This window comes from Asparagus officinalis, chromosome 10 (assembly GCF_001876935.1).
Source record: "Asparagus officinalis chromosome 10, Aspof.V1, whole genome shotgun sequence".
NCBI lineage: Eukaryota > Viridiplantae > Streptophyta > Magnoliopsida > Asparagales > Asparagaceae > Asparagus > Asparagus officinalis.
The window spans coordinates 2,559,736-2,577,919 of NC_033803.1; the positions used below are offsets into that span (position 1 = coordinate 2,559,736).

Sequence of the window (18,184 nt, forward strand, 5' to 3'; positions counted from 1 at the left end):
TGAAGATTGGACCTCCCAGAGCATTTTCTGTTGCTCTCCAATCACACTTGTTAAGCTGTTCAATTTTAGGCCCTGTTTAGAAGCATTGTTAGAATATTTCTATGTTTATTTCATAGTTCCTTTATTGTACATAAAGAAGGATGGAGAAGAAGCTTCACATCATGTTCTTTTTGAAGATTGGACCTCCCAGAGCATTTTCTGTTGCTCTCCAATCACACTTGTTAAGCTGTTCAATTTTAGGCCCTGTTTAGAAGCATTGTTAGAATATTTCTATGTTTATTTCATAGTTCCTTTATTGTACATAAAGAAGGATGGAGAAGAAGCTTCACATCATGTTCTTTTCAGTTGTACTTGTGTATGCAAATAGCGCTTTGCCATGATCCGTCCTGCATCAATTTTTTGGTCTCCTATTCATGAATGTCAGGGGATAGTAATTGAGATGAAATATGTCACGTGAATTGTGTTTTGAAGCTAAATCATTGTGTAACGTGAGGTTTATGTAATGTAGCCAGGATATTTGTGGCTTACTTAGGAGATACTGGTTGCATCAAAATGGAAAAGGTTGTTTATCTTTTCAGCACCAAGTTGCTTTTCATAGGAATAGCTCTTGTTTTGCCTATAATGGCCGGTTAACTTATAATATAATTTGAGGTTGAGGTTTATGTTCAAGATCTTTAGTCTTGGCGAACTATGATTATGTTATTTAGTCTGTGCTTCATGATGAATTATCAGATACTAGGACAAATTTAAACACAGGACTGTAAAACTAATTACATTTGGTCGCGTTGCACTAACTTTTTTGGAGACCTATCTAAATCTGGAATATATAAACACTGCTGTTAGCATGATAGCATGTTGACTTGTCAAGTTAAGGATATTCTTAGATGATTTGAGGAACCGTCTCTTCCAGGAATTACATGGGTGTGAAACTAGAAGTTGTTTCTTGTTGTCTTCTTCTGATTATTTTGCAAAGGAGAGAAATTTGTATTAATCACATAACCCTTACAAAGAATACCCGGGCATACCCAGGTTCACAAAGCACTAGCAAACCCAATCATATTCCTATATCATCACTATACTTTGTTTTGGAGCCTAACAATAATCTAACTCCAAACCGGGACCCAAAACAATTTAGAAGCAGCAGACAACAACATTGTGCAATTACATAACAACTCTAGGCTAATCTAAAAACACTCAAAGACATCTAATCATATACTTTGAAGAAAGAACACACTCCCGCAAAACAAACCTGTGATTAACAAAGTTGAGGGAAAACAGAGCCTCACGTACCTCCAGTACCCTTGTAGAATGACTCTGAGGCACACTAGTCCCATTATTACAAACCATCACGTGACGCTAGATTCGATTTTGCATTTACTATCTACAAAACATTTCTGAATATCACACTGAGGAGGATGAGCTTCAAGTTTATGCTTTCTAGAGAGTTCCTCTCTTCCCAAATTCTGTAAATAGCAGATAATTATAGGCACCTCCCTTAACGAGTTGTAGATCTCTTTGTCTTGGCCATCTTCTAAAACCGGACCATAAACTGAGGCCAAACACTAACTGAGGCTCTGAATTACATATTCCATCTTTTTATTTATGCTTGTAGAACCTTTATTCTCTTTTGTGGTTATGTTTGGCTCCAGCCTTCTCTTATAGATTTTTTTATTACCACTTTTTATTACCAATTGGAAGTTATTAATTCAAAGATATCAGTTATTGACTCTATTCAGGGAAGCTTGCAGAAAAAGTTTGGTTTCACTTGTTACTGTTTCTCTTTTTTATTTTAATCTTTAGCTACCTATTGGTCTTCCAGATCTTCGGGATGATAAGCAGTTCTTCGAAGATCACCCTGGTGCTGTTCCCATTTCAACGGCACAGGTGAAAAATGAATTACATAGTAAATTGCCTCACGGCATTTCCATTGTTTTACGTCATTGCTAATTTTATTATGATATTAATCTAAGGGGGAAGAATTGATGAAGCAAATAGGTGCTCCAGCCTACATAGAGTGCAGCTCAAAAACGCAGCAAGTATGTCTTTTCCTTATCTAAATACCCTTCTCGGCCTTATCCCCTTCCATAAAATATTGGTCTAATTAAACCATTTTCGGTGTATAGAATGTGAAGGGAGTATTTGATACTGCTATCAAGGTAGTACTCCAGCCACCGAAGGCAAAGAAGAAGAAGAAGAAGGCACAGAAGAGCTGCTCCATTTTGTAAACAAGCAACAGCTCTCGAATACATCCCATCACCACTACCTATGCTTGTTGCAGTTCTCCTTTCTAATTCGTAACAAGTCATTGGTGTATATTCATCTGACAGCAGTATTGAAGGAAAGATGTGGGAGACGCTAGGAAACATGTTTCATCGTCTCCTACTGTGTCCTGTCTTGTGTTTTATGGGTGATAATATCTGTAACTGATCTTTTAGAACATGAAAACATCTGAAACTTGTTTTTCTGTCCTATATTCCCGTGTTGTTTCTTTGTTTAAAGCTTCTAAAGGTTTCGGATACGGATAAATGTTCGCAGCTTCAGCCTCGTCTTTTTTCTCTTATGGATTTGGTTCGTTCATAATCTTAGGTGCTTTATGTTGCACCTCCTACTTGTATTTTTATGTTCTTGTGTCCGAAACCTTCAAGAACCAAATTTACAGGGACGCAGTCAATTTCTACATTGAATTTTGATTTAATCTTATAGGCGTGTCAGTGAAAAGTGTGTTGTGCTTCGCTGCTTTTTTATGTGCTAATATAGCTGTTTGTTGCACTCGTATTATGTAAATTGCCCAGTTTGTTTTGCTGATATTGACAGTGTTATATAAAGAGGGTGTGCGCCGGTGAGATGGGAAATTTATGATATTCCACTGTCAGACAACATGATTGTAGATAGAGGTGTTCTTTAAGATGGCTGACAATCTTTTTCTTTGATCTTGAACTTACGCGCCAATTCCATTTTGGAAAGATCAGGTTCTTCATCAACTTGATAGAGCCTTAAACAATATTTCTGTAAATGTCAGTTTAATCTGAAGGTGATTATTTGGACATCAAATGAAGTAATATCCAAAAAGTTTTATGCATATTTAGATGAAGTAAAAGGTTTAGACAATCTCCTTTAAATTGGACACAATTTTTACGACCTGTATGGTATAACCCTGACCCTACTTTTTATACTATCAGCAGGCTTCGAGTATGCTGATTTTTTTTTTCTTGGTGGGAGCATTTACTGCCCAACTTGTAGCAGTTTCAGCTTGTTTCAGATGCTGAAGTAAACTTACCCAAACAAAAGACATTCTCTATTGCAGATGAGGTTATCAAAAGAGCTCCAGGATACTGCAAGTAATTGCTCGCTCGACGCAGGTAACTTTTTTGAAATGCTTGCTATTTTTGTTTCTTCCAAATTTCTTGTTGATATGCTTGCTGTTTTGTTAACATCTTATGTCTTGTGTTCTTCCAATCTCAATATAACATAAATGACAAATTTTGAAAACCAACCCATTTCCAAACTTATTCATCAAAAACGACCTATTTAAAACTTATTTGCCAAAAGCGACTCAGTTTCAGTCGTTTTTGATGAAAAAAAATACCAAACTTGAAGTCCCGTGAAGTTTGGTATTTTTCACAAAAAACGACCCAGTTTGGGTTGCTTTTGGCATATAAGTTTCAAAGAGGTCGTTTTTTACAATTATTTTTGGAAATGAGTTGCTTTTCAAAATTTGTACTAATTCCTCATTTTGATGAAATGCTTGCTGCTTCTTTGATAAGATATATGCGCACTTATGCAGTTCCCTAGTTTTACATTCATGGGTTTTTTTTTTTTTTTGACAGTTTCACATTAGAAGGCTAAGTAGAGTTGAACTTCTGTCTCTTATCTAAAGGGCTTAAATTTCTTAAATTTCTGCCTGAATATTTCCATCATCTCTACCAATTTTCATCTTGTCTATTAAAGGGTTGTTTAGTGTCATCCAAAAAGAATGACTATTATCTCATTCTTATTAGGACTACTTGGTTTAAATTGTCTTAATTCAAAGAGCAACTTGTAAACATTAACCTAATTATTCCCACTTGCTGTTCATTAGTATCTGTTAAGGTATCGGCATCTAATTCTGATTTTATCTATTAAACAAAGAAAGCAAAGGACGGTTTGGTTACCGTCTCTTAACTAATGCTATCAACTTTCGAGATTTGACTTGTTTCATCAAATTCTTTTCGTAAGGTTAGGTGGTGAGGAAGCTCAACATACCTTTGTGTTCAATTCAATTTTCGAAATAAATTTTAGTAGCAATGGTTTGATTAAGTTGCTAGGTGTGTAGATTTGGATAAGACATCCATTTAAGACGATTAAACTTGCGGGCTTAAGCGATCTTCTGATGTTTAACATAACGGATTCGATTATGATGGCCACTTTGAAGTAACAACAAGTTCAAATTCACAAGAGGAAGAGGGATTAAGGACTAGTTTTGGGTTCTAAACATTTTTTTATCCATAAGCTACCTGAAAGTGTTTCTCTTGACTTTGCAATTTTCCATGAGTTTCATTTTGTATCCATTTGTTGTGACTTTTTATATCAACTTCCATCTACTTCCTATAATTGATATGTTTTAGGTCTGTTATAAATTATTGAATATGATGTTTGCATCTCATAATTGCTCTATAATGCCCACCTAATAGAGCTAATCAGATATAAACTAGTCTTGTAAAGAGCAGTACTTTTAATTACTTTTGCAAAGATTGTCAGTTTTAAGAACATCTTTGTGCACAATAATATATCTTGGTGATATTGGTAAATAATTGATTGGGTGATCTCATCATATCTCATTTGTTTACTAAATATGTTGCCCTGTCGAGATTTAAGTGTATGTACTCATTTATTTTAGCCATTTTTAGCCAGTAGATGCATGGTTTTTAAATAATCTAGATATTTGGACGATATCTTTCTTCACAATTGGTCACCCTGTGAGTCTGCGAGATTGATTCTACTGTGTAGAAACTAATGGCCCTCTCTACTATCGCTCAGTTACATCTAGAGAAGGGGAATTTTTTTTTTTACAAATAGACCTCTTGAGGGTTAAAAAAAAGCAGTCAAAAAAATATGACTAAAGGGACGATATCTGCAATAGCAAAATTAAATATGGTTTTCTACAGATAGGTGGCCATTTGAGCATTTTAATGTGTGACACATGCAAAAGTACCTAGAGTTGCATCATATTATTTCTTCCCTTTATCACATCATCTTGTAATTGAAAGTATGCAACTTGCTTTCTTAACCTTCCGCATGCCTAAAAAAAAGTTCAGGGGAAAAGCTTTATCTTCTTTTATGAGAAAAGATCGAGTATTTTGGACATCGTATCTTTAGTCAAGGGAGAAAAAGAAACGACATTATGTTCTGCACATCATTATATGAAAACCAGTCAAAAAATGTATATCCTGCTGTTGGATAAAGATGTCAGAACAAAGAAGAATAGCATAGAGGAGCAGAAAAGACTTGAAAGTTAAATGTAATTTTTGCTCCTTAAAAGTTATATTACTAGTTTGAAGATGTCAGAACAAGGAAGAATGGCATAGATGAGCAGCAAAGACTTGAAAGTTTAATGTAATTCTTGCTCCTTAAAAGTTATATTACTAGTTTGAAGATGTCAGAACAAAGAAGAATAGCATAGAGGAGCAGAAAAGACTTGAAAGTTAAATGTAATTTTTGCTCCTTAAAAGTTATATTACTAGTTTGAAGATGTCAGAACAAAGAAGAATGGCATAGATGAGCAGCAAAGACTTGAAAGTTTAATGTAATTCTTGCTCCTTAAAAGTTATATTTACTTGTTTGAATTTTCGCCTAAAACTTCCGACTGAATAAGTTCCAGGAGCGAATTCTTCAATAACCACAATTGCAGGTTACATGCCATATAGATCCGGCTATGTTCTATGCTAGCTGCCAGCTACCGATTACCTAACGTAATTTTCCTCCTTTATCCTAGCTTGGAACAAGCAGCAGATAGGGGTGCTAAACCGTATCCGTATCCGATGAAATATCCGTAACCGTATCCGTTAGGATACGAATATGGTTACTCAAATCTATAACCGATAGGATATGGTTATGGATATGGTTTTGTAGTAAAATATCCGTATCCGTATCCGAAATATCCGAATACATATTAGTCATACTCTTACGATAGTTTCGATTCTTAGATTATGGATTTGTGGTTAATTTTGATGATCAAGATGACTAATCTTAACTATTTAGTTATAATGGACATATTAACGAACTTTTTTGTATCACATGAACTATGTTTTTCTCAATACTATCTAGTTTTCTCATATCTGTTTTGTATCCGCATGCATATCCGCTTATATATCCGCATGTATATCTGTAACCGTATCCGATTTTAGCGGATATGGTTATAAGTTTTTCTTACCGAGGTATATCCGTATCCGTATCCGTATTCGAGATGGGTAAGCGGATATGGATATGGTAAGCATCATACCGGAGCCGTATCCGGACCGAATGCACCCCTAGCAGCAGAGCACAACACTTGCAGAACTTTAACAACCCCCCCCAACCCCCACCCACCCCTATCATCATCATCTACATTTTTCACTAACACTTATCACTCCTCAATTATATTAGTAGCATTTAACACCCCTAAGTGTACGTATTTCAGTAGGATTTAAACACAATGCTGGGTGCAGATGTTCAACAATATTTTGTTGGACCGTTGTAGTCCCCACGTGGGGCATAATAACATACACGGGTGTTTTGACTCCAAACAAAATAAAACTTGGAGAGAAAAAAAAACGCGAGTGCAATGAAACTTCCGCAGCCATGTGAGGTCTTCTAAGAGGCCATTCCTGCTCACATCAAACTGCTCCTCCACATCTCTTCAAAATTCATGATTTCTCAATTTCACTTTCTTTTCATTTCTTTTGTCTTCCGCATGTTTTCATTTCTTTTCTTCCGTACATAACCGTATCCTCTCCAAAGTTTTACTCTCATGTTTCGAATGGTCTGTTTTGCAAAATCGAATTCTGTTTGGCATGTTGATAAAAAAAAGGTCTATTTTGCTAAATATTTAGCAAAACAGTATGTTTTGCTACATATTTAGCAAAATAGGTCTATTTTACAAATTTTTCCTTCAAAAAAAAAAGATAAAAGCAAAGATTAGAAGAAGAGAAATACTTATAAAATTGTCTAAAACCAGAGGAGTTGTGGGCTCAAATTCTTAGTTGACATCCCGAAGGAGAAAGCAACTAATTTCAAAGTGAAGGTGTACTCTTCTGATTGGTAGTCCAAGGGAACGTCTAATTTCTGTTTTCCTTATAAACATCAGATTAAGACATGAGTTAGACGTAGATAATGCTGACCAGTTCAACGCTAACTTTTTTTTAAAATATATATATTTTTAGCCAACGAGTTTCTTATTCATTTCAATATTTCAAGTCTAGCAATTGACTAAGGTTTATTATAGTGCTCATTCGTAATCGTAGATATTGACAGAGAGTGAGCCATCAGTTTGGACTTGGAAATTTGACCATTTTCCCTGTATATTATCGCCTATATTTATTGTTTTTTCTTTAATTTTATTGGATTCTTTTAATTTTCTTTGATATGATACCGTAAAAATATTTTCTACAACTTCAAATTTAGGTTTTCTCCCCCTACAAATCACCTTTAAAAATGGGGTCATTCAGTAGAAACCAGATTTAATTTTTAATTTATATATAAACCATATTTAAACTCTTTTTTGTTATTATCAACCGCCTATAGACTCAATTTCAAGTCAAAATATTTTTTTGGATTTTGCTATAATATTTAGCTGACAAATATTAAGTATATTAGACAGATGACCCATAATGAAAGTCGGTTGGGATCAATTATTAGAAAAATTAACTAAAAAGTGAACTCAAGTGATAAATTACAATAAAAAATAACTATGTAAAAATTAAAAATTAAAGATGAATTCTACGGAATAGTTCTATTTTAAAGATAGGTTGCTGTAAAAAAAAAAAAAAAAGTGTTTGTGGTCCACGTTTGCGTGGAGCCCTGTTGGTTAGCATGCATACGGTGTTGTCAGCATCAGTTGAATTTCAACGGGAATTTTAATGCGTCGGGCCGGTCCCCTCGTCGTGACCGGTTATAGCGGGTTTCCCGCGAAAAAAGGTCGCGGGTACTCTGCTCCGCAAGAATTTAATGGCTGCGCCGAACCTCCCACCATGGCTGCGCCGAACCTCCCACCGCCATGGGACCCTCTGCTTCTTTACGCCTCAATTAATAAATAGAGAAATATCCTATAGAGGTTGCTTTATATTACCGAAAATTACTATCGTGCGCCGCGTGGTTCGCACGGCCTCACTTTTTTTTTATCGCTACAGTAATTTTGTTTTTTTAAATTATTGTAGTATTTTTTAAAAATTCTACGTTAATATTTTTAAAATTCTATAGTATCTCATCTCTGCTACAGAAATATTTTTAATAATGCTGCAATATCCTGCTTATGCTACGGTGATATTTCTTTGAAAATACTATAATAAATTACTGTATCATTTACTGTAGTATAAAAATATATTATGATTCTTGGGTTCTTCCATTATTATAGAGGAATAGATATGAGGAGGAAGGTGTCACCATAATTCTTCCAATATTTATTTTGAATTTGATGATCCTACTGATGATGGTAAAAATATAAAAATTAATATCCTTGACATTTATCATATCTCCGAAATTTTGGTATAGTGAAAAATATCTTTGATGCTGCCATAGTAATACATATTCAAATGCCATCCGCAATGTTTTTATGTGGATTTAAATTAAAAAAAAGTATATTGTGCGGCAATGATAACCTTTGAAGCGTTAGTGTGATGGAAGAGACCTTTTAACTATTGAGTTATATACTGATTTCAGTCGTACAGAATTCTATTTATTATGTTAATATTTGTACAAATTTGATTATCAAACACAGAAGAACCTATTTAGCTTTTCTTTCCTAATAATAATATCCTGCCGAATTCTCTCTCTCTCTCTCTCTCTCCCTCTGTCTGAATTCTCTCTCCCTTGATAACCGAGCACGGTATTGAACTCAAGATCGTGGGAGCCATATTGAAACATTTGCCGAGGTCGGAATTGAATCGAACCCAAGAACCGTGAGAGCCATATTGAAACCTTCAGTTATCGAGCTCGGAATCAAACCCGAGATCGTGGAAGTCATATTAGAACCTACCAACTTGCGGTGTGTGCTCTCTCTCTCTCTTTCTGTTATTAGCCCCTGTTTCTCTTTCTCCCTCTTATTTTATTAGATTACTCTGGTGCTGGATTTTTTTTTTTAATTGGAGGCGGTCATATTTGTATTTCAGTTGGAGCAGGTATGATCTCGTGGCGGCAATTCAATTAAAAAAAAAAGGGAACATCAATTTAGAATGTGACCAATGACCCGAGGTTTAGAATACAAATGAAAAACTCTACAGTTCCTTCTTCCTCCTCCTTTCTCCGCCGATGCCAGCCGAAACCCCTGCATCGAGTTTGATGCTCGTTTAAAAATTCTCAACTTGGGTTTTCTTTCTCCGAGCCATTGAATTCAGAAGTGAGATAGCAGCGGAAAAATGACGGCTCACGCGGAGAGCACGGCCGAGGGAAAAAGACGTGTTCTGGTTTGCGTTCAAATCGACAGCAACGGCAGAGAATTACTCAGCTGGGCTCTCAACAACGTCACCGAAGAAGGAGACCGAGTTATCGCGGTTCATATTTCTCGCACTTCGGGTACTAAAACCATCGATCTCAAAACAAATTAGTACGTTTTTGTCTTGCTTTTTTAATTTTTTTATGATGGGTTTTTTTTTTTTTCTTGTAGATTTTGGTAAGACGACCAAATCTTTAATAAAGGCACTGGATGAGTTACTGGCAGAACTAGAATTTGAAGAGCTCTGTACTCTGAAACAAGTGAGTTGTTTGATTTGATTATTGTGGAATTTTTTTTTCCCCTGCAAATTATAGTATATATGATTTGTGTTCTTTCTTTTTTTTTCAATATTTGTAGATATCTCTCGAGGGCCGAGTTTCTCGAGGGATCTCCATAAGGAAAACTCTGGCGAAGGAGGCAGCGGTTTGTGCTGCAGACACTGTGGTTGTGGGTGCAGACACAGGTTTCTCTCTTGGGCAAGTGTTAGAAATTTAGCAGCATGCATGATTCAGTTTTCCCGTAGATTTCTAGATTTTTTATTTTCCAGTAATTTATGTAGAAAGTTTGTCTCTCAGTTGTCCTGCTTCGGTGGCTAAGTACTGTGCAAAGAAACTGCCTCCATCCACATCTCTGATTGCATTCGATAACGGAAAGGTCATTTTTGAGAAGCACCCTTCAGGTATAATCTTGTCGCGACAAATCTCATTGATTAATTTTGTTCAAAATTACTGACTGAGTAACTTCTTATTTGTGTTAGGAGAGGAACCGAAGCCGGATCTTCAAACCGTACTGCCTCGTAGTTGCGAAGCTGATCGCGATACCGAATCCCCAAGATCATCGGGGAGTTCAAACGATCGCAGTCTTTTTCTTTATCAACTAAGTAACCCCATTTCAGTTCTCGGCAACAGTTTGCCAGAATCTAATCTAGGCTGGCCGCTGCTGAGAAAAGCGATGAGGGTGCACATCAAGGATTTAGAGGACGGCGACACGCGAAATATGTCAGTGGTTCAGTGGGTTATGAACTTGCCAGATAGAGCTTTGTTTCAATCTGCAACGGTTGAACTGATCAAAGAATTGGAGATTGTTCTTCGCGACAATTCATCTACCTGCAAATGGTTTCAATATGAGGAACTACAAATATCGACAGAAAACTTTTCCACAGGTTATTTTTCTTCGTTCTTTTTCATTTGCATTCTGACCTTGATATTTTCTTTGAATTTTTATTCAATGTAAGTTTTGGTTTTTAAACAGGGAATTTGATTGGGAAAGGAGGGAGCGGTCAAGTTTATAAAGGATGCCTTCCTGATGGAGATAAAGTGGCAATAAAGTTGTCGAAATTATCAAAGGAAACATCGAAAATTTTTCTGTTGGAGGCCGATATAATCACAAATTTGAAGCATGAGCGTATTGTTCCTTTACTGGGTATTTGTGTCGAGTGCAAAAATTTTCTGTCTGTTTACGGCTATTTCTCCAAAGGAAGTTTGGAGGAAAACCTCCATGGTAAGATTTCGTCAGAAGTTGGAATTCTTAAACTGCATCTTTGATTCAAGAAATTTACATGTATTGATTTGGAAACAGGGGTTGGTGCAAAAACTGAGCTAGACTGGGAGAGGAGATTCAAGATTGCCGTCGGGGTTGCTGAAGCATTGAGTTATCTGCATACTGGATGTTCAAAGCCTGTTATTCATAGAGATGTTAAATCTTCAAACATTCTTCTCAATGATGATTTTGAACCACAGGTTCTTTCTTCTTGACATATGTTCATCAATAGTTTCTGTATTTTTTTTTCAGGATTAGTATGTCAACAAGAATTTGTTTCTGTTTTATATGCTTCCAGTTATCTGATTTTGGACTGGCTACATGGGCACCAACAAGTTCATTACCCCAAACACATAATGATATCGTCGGGACTTTCGGGTATGTCACATGATACCTCTGTTTTATTTCACTTGTAATAGTTTGTTTTTAACGCGTAGAAGTCGATTCTTTCGACAGGTATCTTGCTCCTGAGTATATTATGTATGGGAAAGTAAGCAATAAGATCGATGTATACGCCTATGGGGTAGTTTTGCTTGAACTATTAACAGGCAGAGAGCCAATCTCTGTTGAGAACCCCAAGGGTCAAGAGAGTTTGGTTATGTGGGTAAGAATAATTGATGGGAACAATTACACGTGATTCTTAGTGTTCTAATAAAAATATCAAATGTTTACCTTTTTTTTTTTTTGAACTTAGGCCACACCAGTTCTAGAGAGAGGAGATTTACAACAGTTCATAGATCCCAAACTTGAAGGCAAATATGATGAGAACGAAGTGCGACGAACGATCTTGGTTGCATCCCTCTGCATCGCAAGAACAGCGCAACTCAGGCCTCAAATGAGCCAGGTTTGAAACAAATATCATTTCAGCCTAAAAAATAATGAAAAACAAAACAAAATTCATGTTTTCTGACATTTTTATCTCTACGAAACAGGTACTCGGTCTTCTGCAAGGGGAGGAGGAGATCGAATCATGGGTGAACTCCGAAGCTAATGATTCTCATAAGCAGGTAGTAGACTGTCAGGATGAAGAAGCGCATTCGTCTCCGAGCATGAGGTCGCATTTAGGCCTGGCATTGCTCGACGTGGAAGACGACGATGCGTCCGAAATCAGCTTCGACCAGAATCATCTTAGCTCCTTGGATGATTACTTGAGGGAACGCTGGAGCCGCTCTTCAAGTTTTGATTAGTTCCCCCCCACCCTCTTCTCATGTTGTGCATGCATTTCATTTTTGTTTTCGATAGTTAGAATCTATGCGTCCGCGAGGATTCAGAGGTCTCTAAGTCCTGTGTGATGGATCTTGTTTCATTTTCATGGAAAAAAAAAAGGGAATGTTTTTTTTGAAAATGTAACGATTTCAAGTGTTGGTCACCGGTTTGCCTTCTTTTCTCCGGATATTTTTTTTATCGGTGCTAATGCTTGATGACGATGAGTCAACGATGGCGGGTGCTTCAGAAAAAAGATTGATGATGGTGTGAAGAAAAGACGCAACCTGGATTGTCATGGAAATTATTCTCCTCGGATTCAGTCCTTTTGACGTTTGTTCTAGAATTTCTAAAATGACCAAATTCTTTTTTTTTGAAATCAAATGGGAGCCTGTTGATCTCGACTCACATCAGGGAATTGTGTCACCTCCGACATGAGAAAATAGTGAATTTGAACTAATAGAATATTTTTTTCAAGTATTCGGCGTATAAACTAATAGAATTTTACCAGAGGTATCTTTTGACTCCTTTTATTATTAAATATTCGTTTATATTTTCCTATTTCTAGATTATTATATTATGTTATTTTTTATGTGCGCATAATTTTATAAGTATTGCTATTTATAAGTATTATATTAATAATTTATAAACGCACACCATAATAGTTCTTATATTAAAATATCATAATTACAAAGTCAGACTTCAAATATACCTCATGGTCGAGGATCTCGTGAACATTTAACAAATATTCGTCTAGTTAACGAATCAAATTTGAACACCAATTCCCTATTCGAGACGAATTCGACTCCAAATTCGTAAAAATCAACCGAATACGAATATGGATACCATGGTATTCGATTCGATTCGGTTCGTTTCCACCCCTGGTCGAGAAGCTTGTCTTGTTTTTTTAGAGCCGACGTTGATGCCAGGTGTCACGCCATGATGTCGAAACTTTCATACTGGATGGCTCTATGATGGAGGTACTACCATATCTCCTCGTTGCAGCTTCATCAAACCTCTTTAATCAAAGGAGCAGGTATCAACGGTGACATCAACGGTGATAAAAGACCAGCCAGAGTTTAAAAAGGAGGACGCCTCCGTCTGCGTGATCAGTAACAGTGCATCCGTTGCCGAAACAAAAAGAAAGCACGAAATATGCGTGATGGTCGGTACGTGACAAGATATCATCATGTTTGTTACCTGCCCCACCTTCTACTGTTAAATATCTTCTTTCTGCGAGTTTTCTCGCCTCTGCAGTGGATGCTGGCGTTTCGGTTTGAAATGGTGAGCAATGGATTTAAGAGGTTCAGAAATGACGCCGGTTGAATTTGAAAGTATAATACCCGCAATACTTCTCACCTTTGATGGCGATGGCTTATCCGTTCTCTAGCTTAACCTGTTTGATCAGAGCGTTCTCAGGTTCACACATTTTGACAAACCAAGAACTTTTCGAGTCGTCGAGGATCCATGAAGCACCCCTCTGAGCGTCCATGCATTCCTGCTTTCTTGTATTATATGAAATCGGAGCACATCATCATAATAGACATAGTTTATGGAGAAAGATTTCAATCGATCGTAACAGTAGACACGTAAACATTGGCAAAATTGGGGAATTCTATATTGATATAGAATGCGGGAGAAAACCGCATCCCAAACAAATTCCTCTCTACGTCTAAATGTAAGATCAAAACCCCAGACACAAGACAACACAAAAAATTGCCTCTCCACAACACTCTAATCATGTTTCCTCAACTACAGAGTTCAAAATGGGATAGTATATGGCAACCGATACATTTCAAACTCAGGCAAATAGCAGGCCTTTGGCTGGAAACAACTCGAGAAACTTCCATTGCTCCGATCTTCAACAGCATTGCTGGTGCTAGAACTCTGAACATTTGCACGATCTCGACATGGTTTCTCAAAAAGCCACCCAAGATCTTCAGAGCCAAGTTCAGCATCGAGAAGCAACGGTGCAGGTTTCAAGTTGTCTATTAGATCGCTGAATTTCCTGTCCATTTTCCGACATCTTTTGCTGCTCTTGCTCTCTGAAGTGGAGGGGATGTGAGCATTCTCGACCAATTTTTGCTCAGCTGGGGCTTCAATTGTCTTACAACTCTCAATTCTATCACTGGAAAGGCTATGAGCATTATGACCCAAGTCTATCAATCTGGGAGCTTCAGTTATCTTGCTCCTCTTGGTCATAGCACTCAGTCGACTGTGGGAAGTATTGCTGAGCTTTCCTTCAGCAGATGCTTCAGTTTTCTTAGCATTCTTTATCCCAGAACTAGAGCTGATGAGAGCATTATTGACCAATTTTTGCTCCTTTGGAGCTTCAATTGTCTTGCAGCTCTGGATCCTACTGGAATGGCTGCGAGCATTATAACCCAAGTCCATTCCCCTTAGAGATTCAGTTATCTTACTGCTCTTGGTCATAGCAGCCAATTGGACGTTGGCATTATTGCTCATCTTTCTCTCGGCCAATACTTCAATTTTCTTAGCACTCTTTATCGTAGAACTGGAAGCTCTGCCTGCATTATTGCACAACTCTTGCTCTATTGGCGTTTCGATGGTTCTACCTGAGAAGCATGGCTCATTATTGACAGAAGTCGGTTTCTGATCATTATGTTTTCTCAATGGCAACCTTAAGCGGAGAACTGTACCACCTACAAGATCCATGCACATTCAATATGTCAGTATTTAAGGAAGATTTGAGCATAAAAGCTCCAACACAAAGGAGAGATAGATATACTTACCATTGTTGCCACTGCTGATATTGCCAGCTTCAAGCTTCCTGCTCTTGGAGCTGTTCTGAGTGCTTTCAGAAGAGTCACAGGGTTCTTGGGGAAGATGAGACGGCAGCTCATGCTCTTCGGTTAGCTCACTTTTTTCTAACTGCTCAGTTGCAACTTTATCTGCTTTCGCTTGCTGGTAGCAATCATTCATTTGCAGCTCTTTTATCTCTTCATGCTTCCGCTTCTTGTGGCCATGTTCCCGGTGTTTCGAAGTCTCACATTTGTCCTTAGATTTATCCCTTTTCTCTTTCCTGTCTTTCTTCTCCCTCTTTTTCTCTTTCCTTCTTTCCTTTGCTGTTTCTTGATCTCTCTGGAGCTTCAGTGCACCAGATTTTGTCAATTCCCACACAATATATATGATGGGAAAGCAAATCAAATACCCAAAAGACGAATTTAGAAGGGCAGCCACATGATTTACAAGCATCCATTTTCATACTAGGCGATGTGTATGAAGGCAGTATTTCATATTAATGCATAACAGCTGTCTGTAGAAAAAGAAACCGGAAGAACTGCACAATTTATGAACTTTGATGAAAATGAGGTCAGTATATTAATGTCCACCCTCAAAATGATACGCCTAAATTTGTGCTATAATATCCGTGGCAATGGTCCCGAAAAATCCACTCGCTACTCACTAAATATCACTCAAACACACCAAAGAACCACAACTAAGTTCTAGAATAATGAGGAAATTCCAAACTGCATAGCCTACCCTATTCTCATATTTCATGCCCACCAAAAGGTACTTTAAGAGCAATGCTATGTACCTATATTTTTATAACCGCCATCACCAATCACCTTAAACACCAAAAGTTAAAAAACAAAAAGCAAACAAAACAAACCCCTAAGAGAACAAATGTCATCAAAGGAAAAAAATTTATTCCCCACAAAGGAAGGATGAGAAGCAAAAAAGGAGGAGGAGGGAGTTCTTTGGCTTGCAGCAACCTGAAACTAATTGTAATACGGGAAAATCAGGAAAAACAATATAACAGGACAGAGTGATTTTACAATAAAAAAGGCCACTTAATTGAAGCACCAACAACCTACTTCAAAGGGCAGCACAACATCCGATGTCACTCAAGAGCTAGAGAATATCGACTAACCTGAGAAAAAACCTACACCATTGTCCTATAACATAAGACTGCATAGAACTAACATTATGAATCACAAAAGGCCCATTAAATACCAGAAATGCATTCTTGGACTCGTCACTATCTCATAGTTAAGCTCCGCATACAAAATTATGATAAGTGGAACACTTTTACCTACCAACATGCTAAACTCGGAGAAGAATTACTAGCCAACTGGAACAAGCTAAACACAGAAAAGCAAACTAGCCGATGGAGCAACACCTATATGACCAAACTAGTTCATACAAGCACTGTTTAGCTGGTTGGATGACCCAAAAACATTACTCCACTTATTTTGACAAATGAATATATCTAACAAGATTAGTCTGATCCTGATTTAAGAAACCTTGACTAGACTGCATTGCATTTTCTCCGCATAGCGTTTTTATTAGTGAAACTCCGCCGTTCATCACTCTTAACTATGCCACAAGTCAAAACACTTCATCTCGCCGAGTTAAGTCAATGCCTTTTGTACTGCCAATCAGATCTTACATCTTAGCCCTAGTTAAATGCAAATGCGATGAGAGCGGGACCTAACCGCATATTATCACGATTAGGGTTACTAAAAAGGACAGCATAATAGCCAAATCCAAAAAAATGGAACTTCTCCGCATAATGATTCCAGCATAAATCAATCCACAAATTACCCATGACCCTAAACAACCTCTAGATTTATCCAACAACAGCAGCCCTTGATGTTTAAGACTAACAACCCCAATAAAACCCAGATTACTTCACACGTGTACGATCCCAATAACAGTTGGTTCTATTACAAAATACAACAACAACAGCAACAACAGGATTCTCATATATGTTGGTGTTTACATATTCGATGGGGTTTATTTTCTTTTGTTTTTTTCACATAAAAGGGGAGGCCGCCAGGGAACCGACCAATCAAAAGGGAGTCGAGCAGAAACGCAATGAAATCAATTGCAACGCTCAACAAACCTTAATCGATTGGGTCAGCGAACAACCTTTCTCCTCCCTGCGATAATTCGGCGGTGGAAAAGGGAAGCACCGAGACATCGCTCTTTCCAAACTCCAACCCCCAAAATCCTTCAAAAAAGATCACCCCCAGGCGGCGTGGGGAGGCAAATAAACAAGGAAACCGCACCGGAGGCGAGGGGATCGAGGCGGTCACGATCGAGATCTAGGGTTTTTAGAAGGAAATCGAGCGCGAAATCGGGAGTAAAAGCGCGAAAGGGGGCGACGGAGGCGAGAGCTAGGGTTAGGGTTTCAAAAGGGGGGAAAACGAAAGAGGGACGCGAAAAAATATATTGGAGATTTGGTGAGGGGGGAGGCAGGTATTTAAAGGGTTGGGACTTGTAGGGTAAGTTGCCTCGCGGAATCAGAGTAGGATCAGGATTGCTGGGAGAAGGAAGAATCTAATTGGCTGTTTAGGGCGGGGTCCACGCGGGATTCGAGAGCAGTGGACGCGCTACGCGTAAAGTTGGTTGTTTCCGTCGCTATTGGGCCGGGCCAAACTCTGGGTGAAAATTAATAATAGTAATTCAATTCACCAAATTTATTTTTTTATTTTAAGTTTAACTTCCGCGTGCGTCTCGCAAGAATTGAGACTTTTCAACTATATACTGGATTTACTTCGATCATCACGAAATCAATATCAAGAGCCGAATTTGGCCTAAGAAAAAAAAATAGCAATTGCCCCCATTGTGAGAAGTTGTAAACATTCTTAAAATTAAGATTTCACCAATCATCGAGTTGAATAATCCACCAAAGTATTAGATAAAGAAGGTTATATCCGGCATTTACTCTAATAAAATCAAACTACTTTTTTAAAACTCTGGTGATCATTGCGGCCGGGCCCGGCTCCGGGTCCGGACCGCCCGACCCGG

General features: G+C 37.7%; 3 protein-coding genes across 5 annotated transcripts in view; 2 read left to right on the forward strand and 1 right to left on the reverse strand.

Moving 5' to 3' along the window:
• The window catches only part of LOC109825499 (rac-like GTP-binding protein 5), a 6,810-nt gene extending 4,225 nt beyond the window's left edge, over window positions 1-2,585 (forward strand). The window contains exons 5-7 of the mRNA XM_020392354.1: window positions 1,820-1,884; window positions 1,971-2,036; window positions 2,124-2,585. Of these exons, the coding sequence (XP_020247943.1) occupies window positions 1,820-1,884; window positions 1,971-2,036; window positions 2,124-2,225 (233 nt within the window). The 3' untranslated portion in view covers window positions 2,226-2,585. The remainder of the gene's footprint in view (window positions 1-1,819; window positions 1,885-1,970; window positions 2,037-2,123) is intronic.
• LOC109825898 (PTI1-like tyrosine-protein kinase 1) lies at window positions 8,946-12,553 on the forward strand. 2 transcript variants are annotated; one of them, XM_020392810.1, is made up of 12 exons: window positions 8,946-9,217; window positions 9,342-9,744; window positions 9,836-9,924; window positions 10,022-10,140; window positions 10,240-10,343; window positions 10,422-10,826; window positions 10,916-11,164; window positions 11,243-11,403; window positions 11,502-11,581; window positions 11,660-11,807; window positions 11,898-12,047; window positions 12,136-12,553. In XM_020392810.1, exons 2-12 carry the CDS (start codon window positions 9,588-9,590, stop codon window positions 12,388-12,390), a joined length of 1,917 nt encoding a protein of 638 aa, XP_020248399.1. In that variant the 5' UTR covers window positions 8,946-9,217; window positions 9,342-9,587; the 3' UTR covers window positions 12,391-12,553. The 2 variants fall into 2 exon arrangements, with proteins under 2 accessions (XP_020248399.1, XP_020248400.1); XM_020392811.1 differs by lacking the exons at window positions 8,946-9,217; window positions 9,342-9,744 and having other exon boundaries at window positions 9,905-9,924; window positions 10,022-10,127.
• LOC109825557 lies at window positions 13,956-17,601 on the reverse strand. Of its 2 annotated transcripts, XM_020392410.1 has the most exons (3): window positions 17,277-17,601; window positions 15,160-15,514; window positions 13,956-15,069 (listed from the first exon to the last, which is right to left on the reverse strand). In XM_020392410.1, exons 1-3 carry the CDS (start codon window positions 17,352-17,354, stop codon window positions 14,168-14,170), a joined length of 1,335 nt encoding a protein of 444 aa, XP_020247999.1. In that variant the 5' UTR covers window positions 17,355-17,601; the 3' UTR covers window positions 13,956-14,167. The 2 variants fall into 2 exon arrangements, with proteins under 2 accessions (XP_020247999.1, XP_020247998.1); XM_020392409.1 differs by having other exon boundaries at window positions 15,160-17,601.

Bases quoted from the DNA above. Each gene is read 5' to 3' on its own strand.
- LOC109825898 (XM_020392810.1), top strand. From the start codon at position 9,588: ATGACGGCTCACGCGGAGAGCACGGCCGAGGGAAAAAGACGTGTTCTG. The intron at 11,165-11,242 runs GTAAGATTTCGT...ATTTGGAAACAG, and splicing joins TTTGGAGGAAAACCTCCATG to GGGTTGGTGCAAAAACTGAG. The intron at 11,582-11,659 runs GTATGTCACATG...TTCTTTCGACAG, and splicing joins GATATCGTCGGGACTTTCGG to GTATCTTGCTCCTGAGTATA.
- LOC109825557 (XM_020392409.1), bottom strand. From the start codon at position 15,622: ATGCTTGTAAATCATGTGGCTGCCCTTCTAAATTCGTCTTTTGGGTAT. The intron at 15,070-15,159 runs GTAAGTATATCT...TGGATCTTGTAG, and splicing joins TATCAGCAGTGGCAACAATG to GTGGTACAGTTCTCCGCTTA.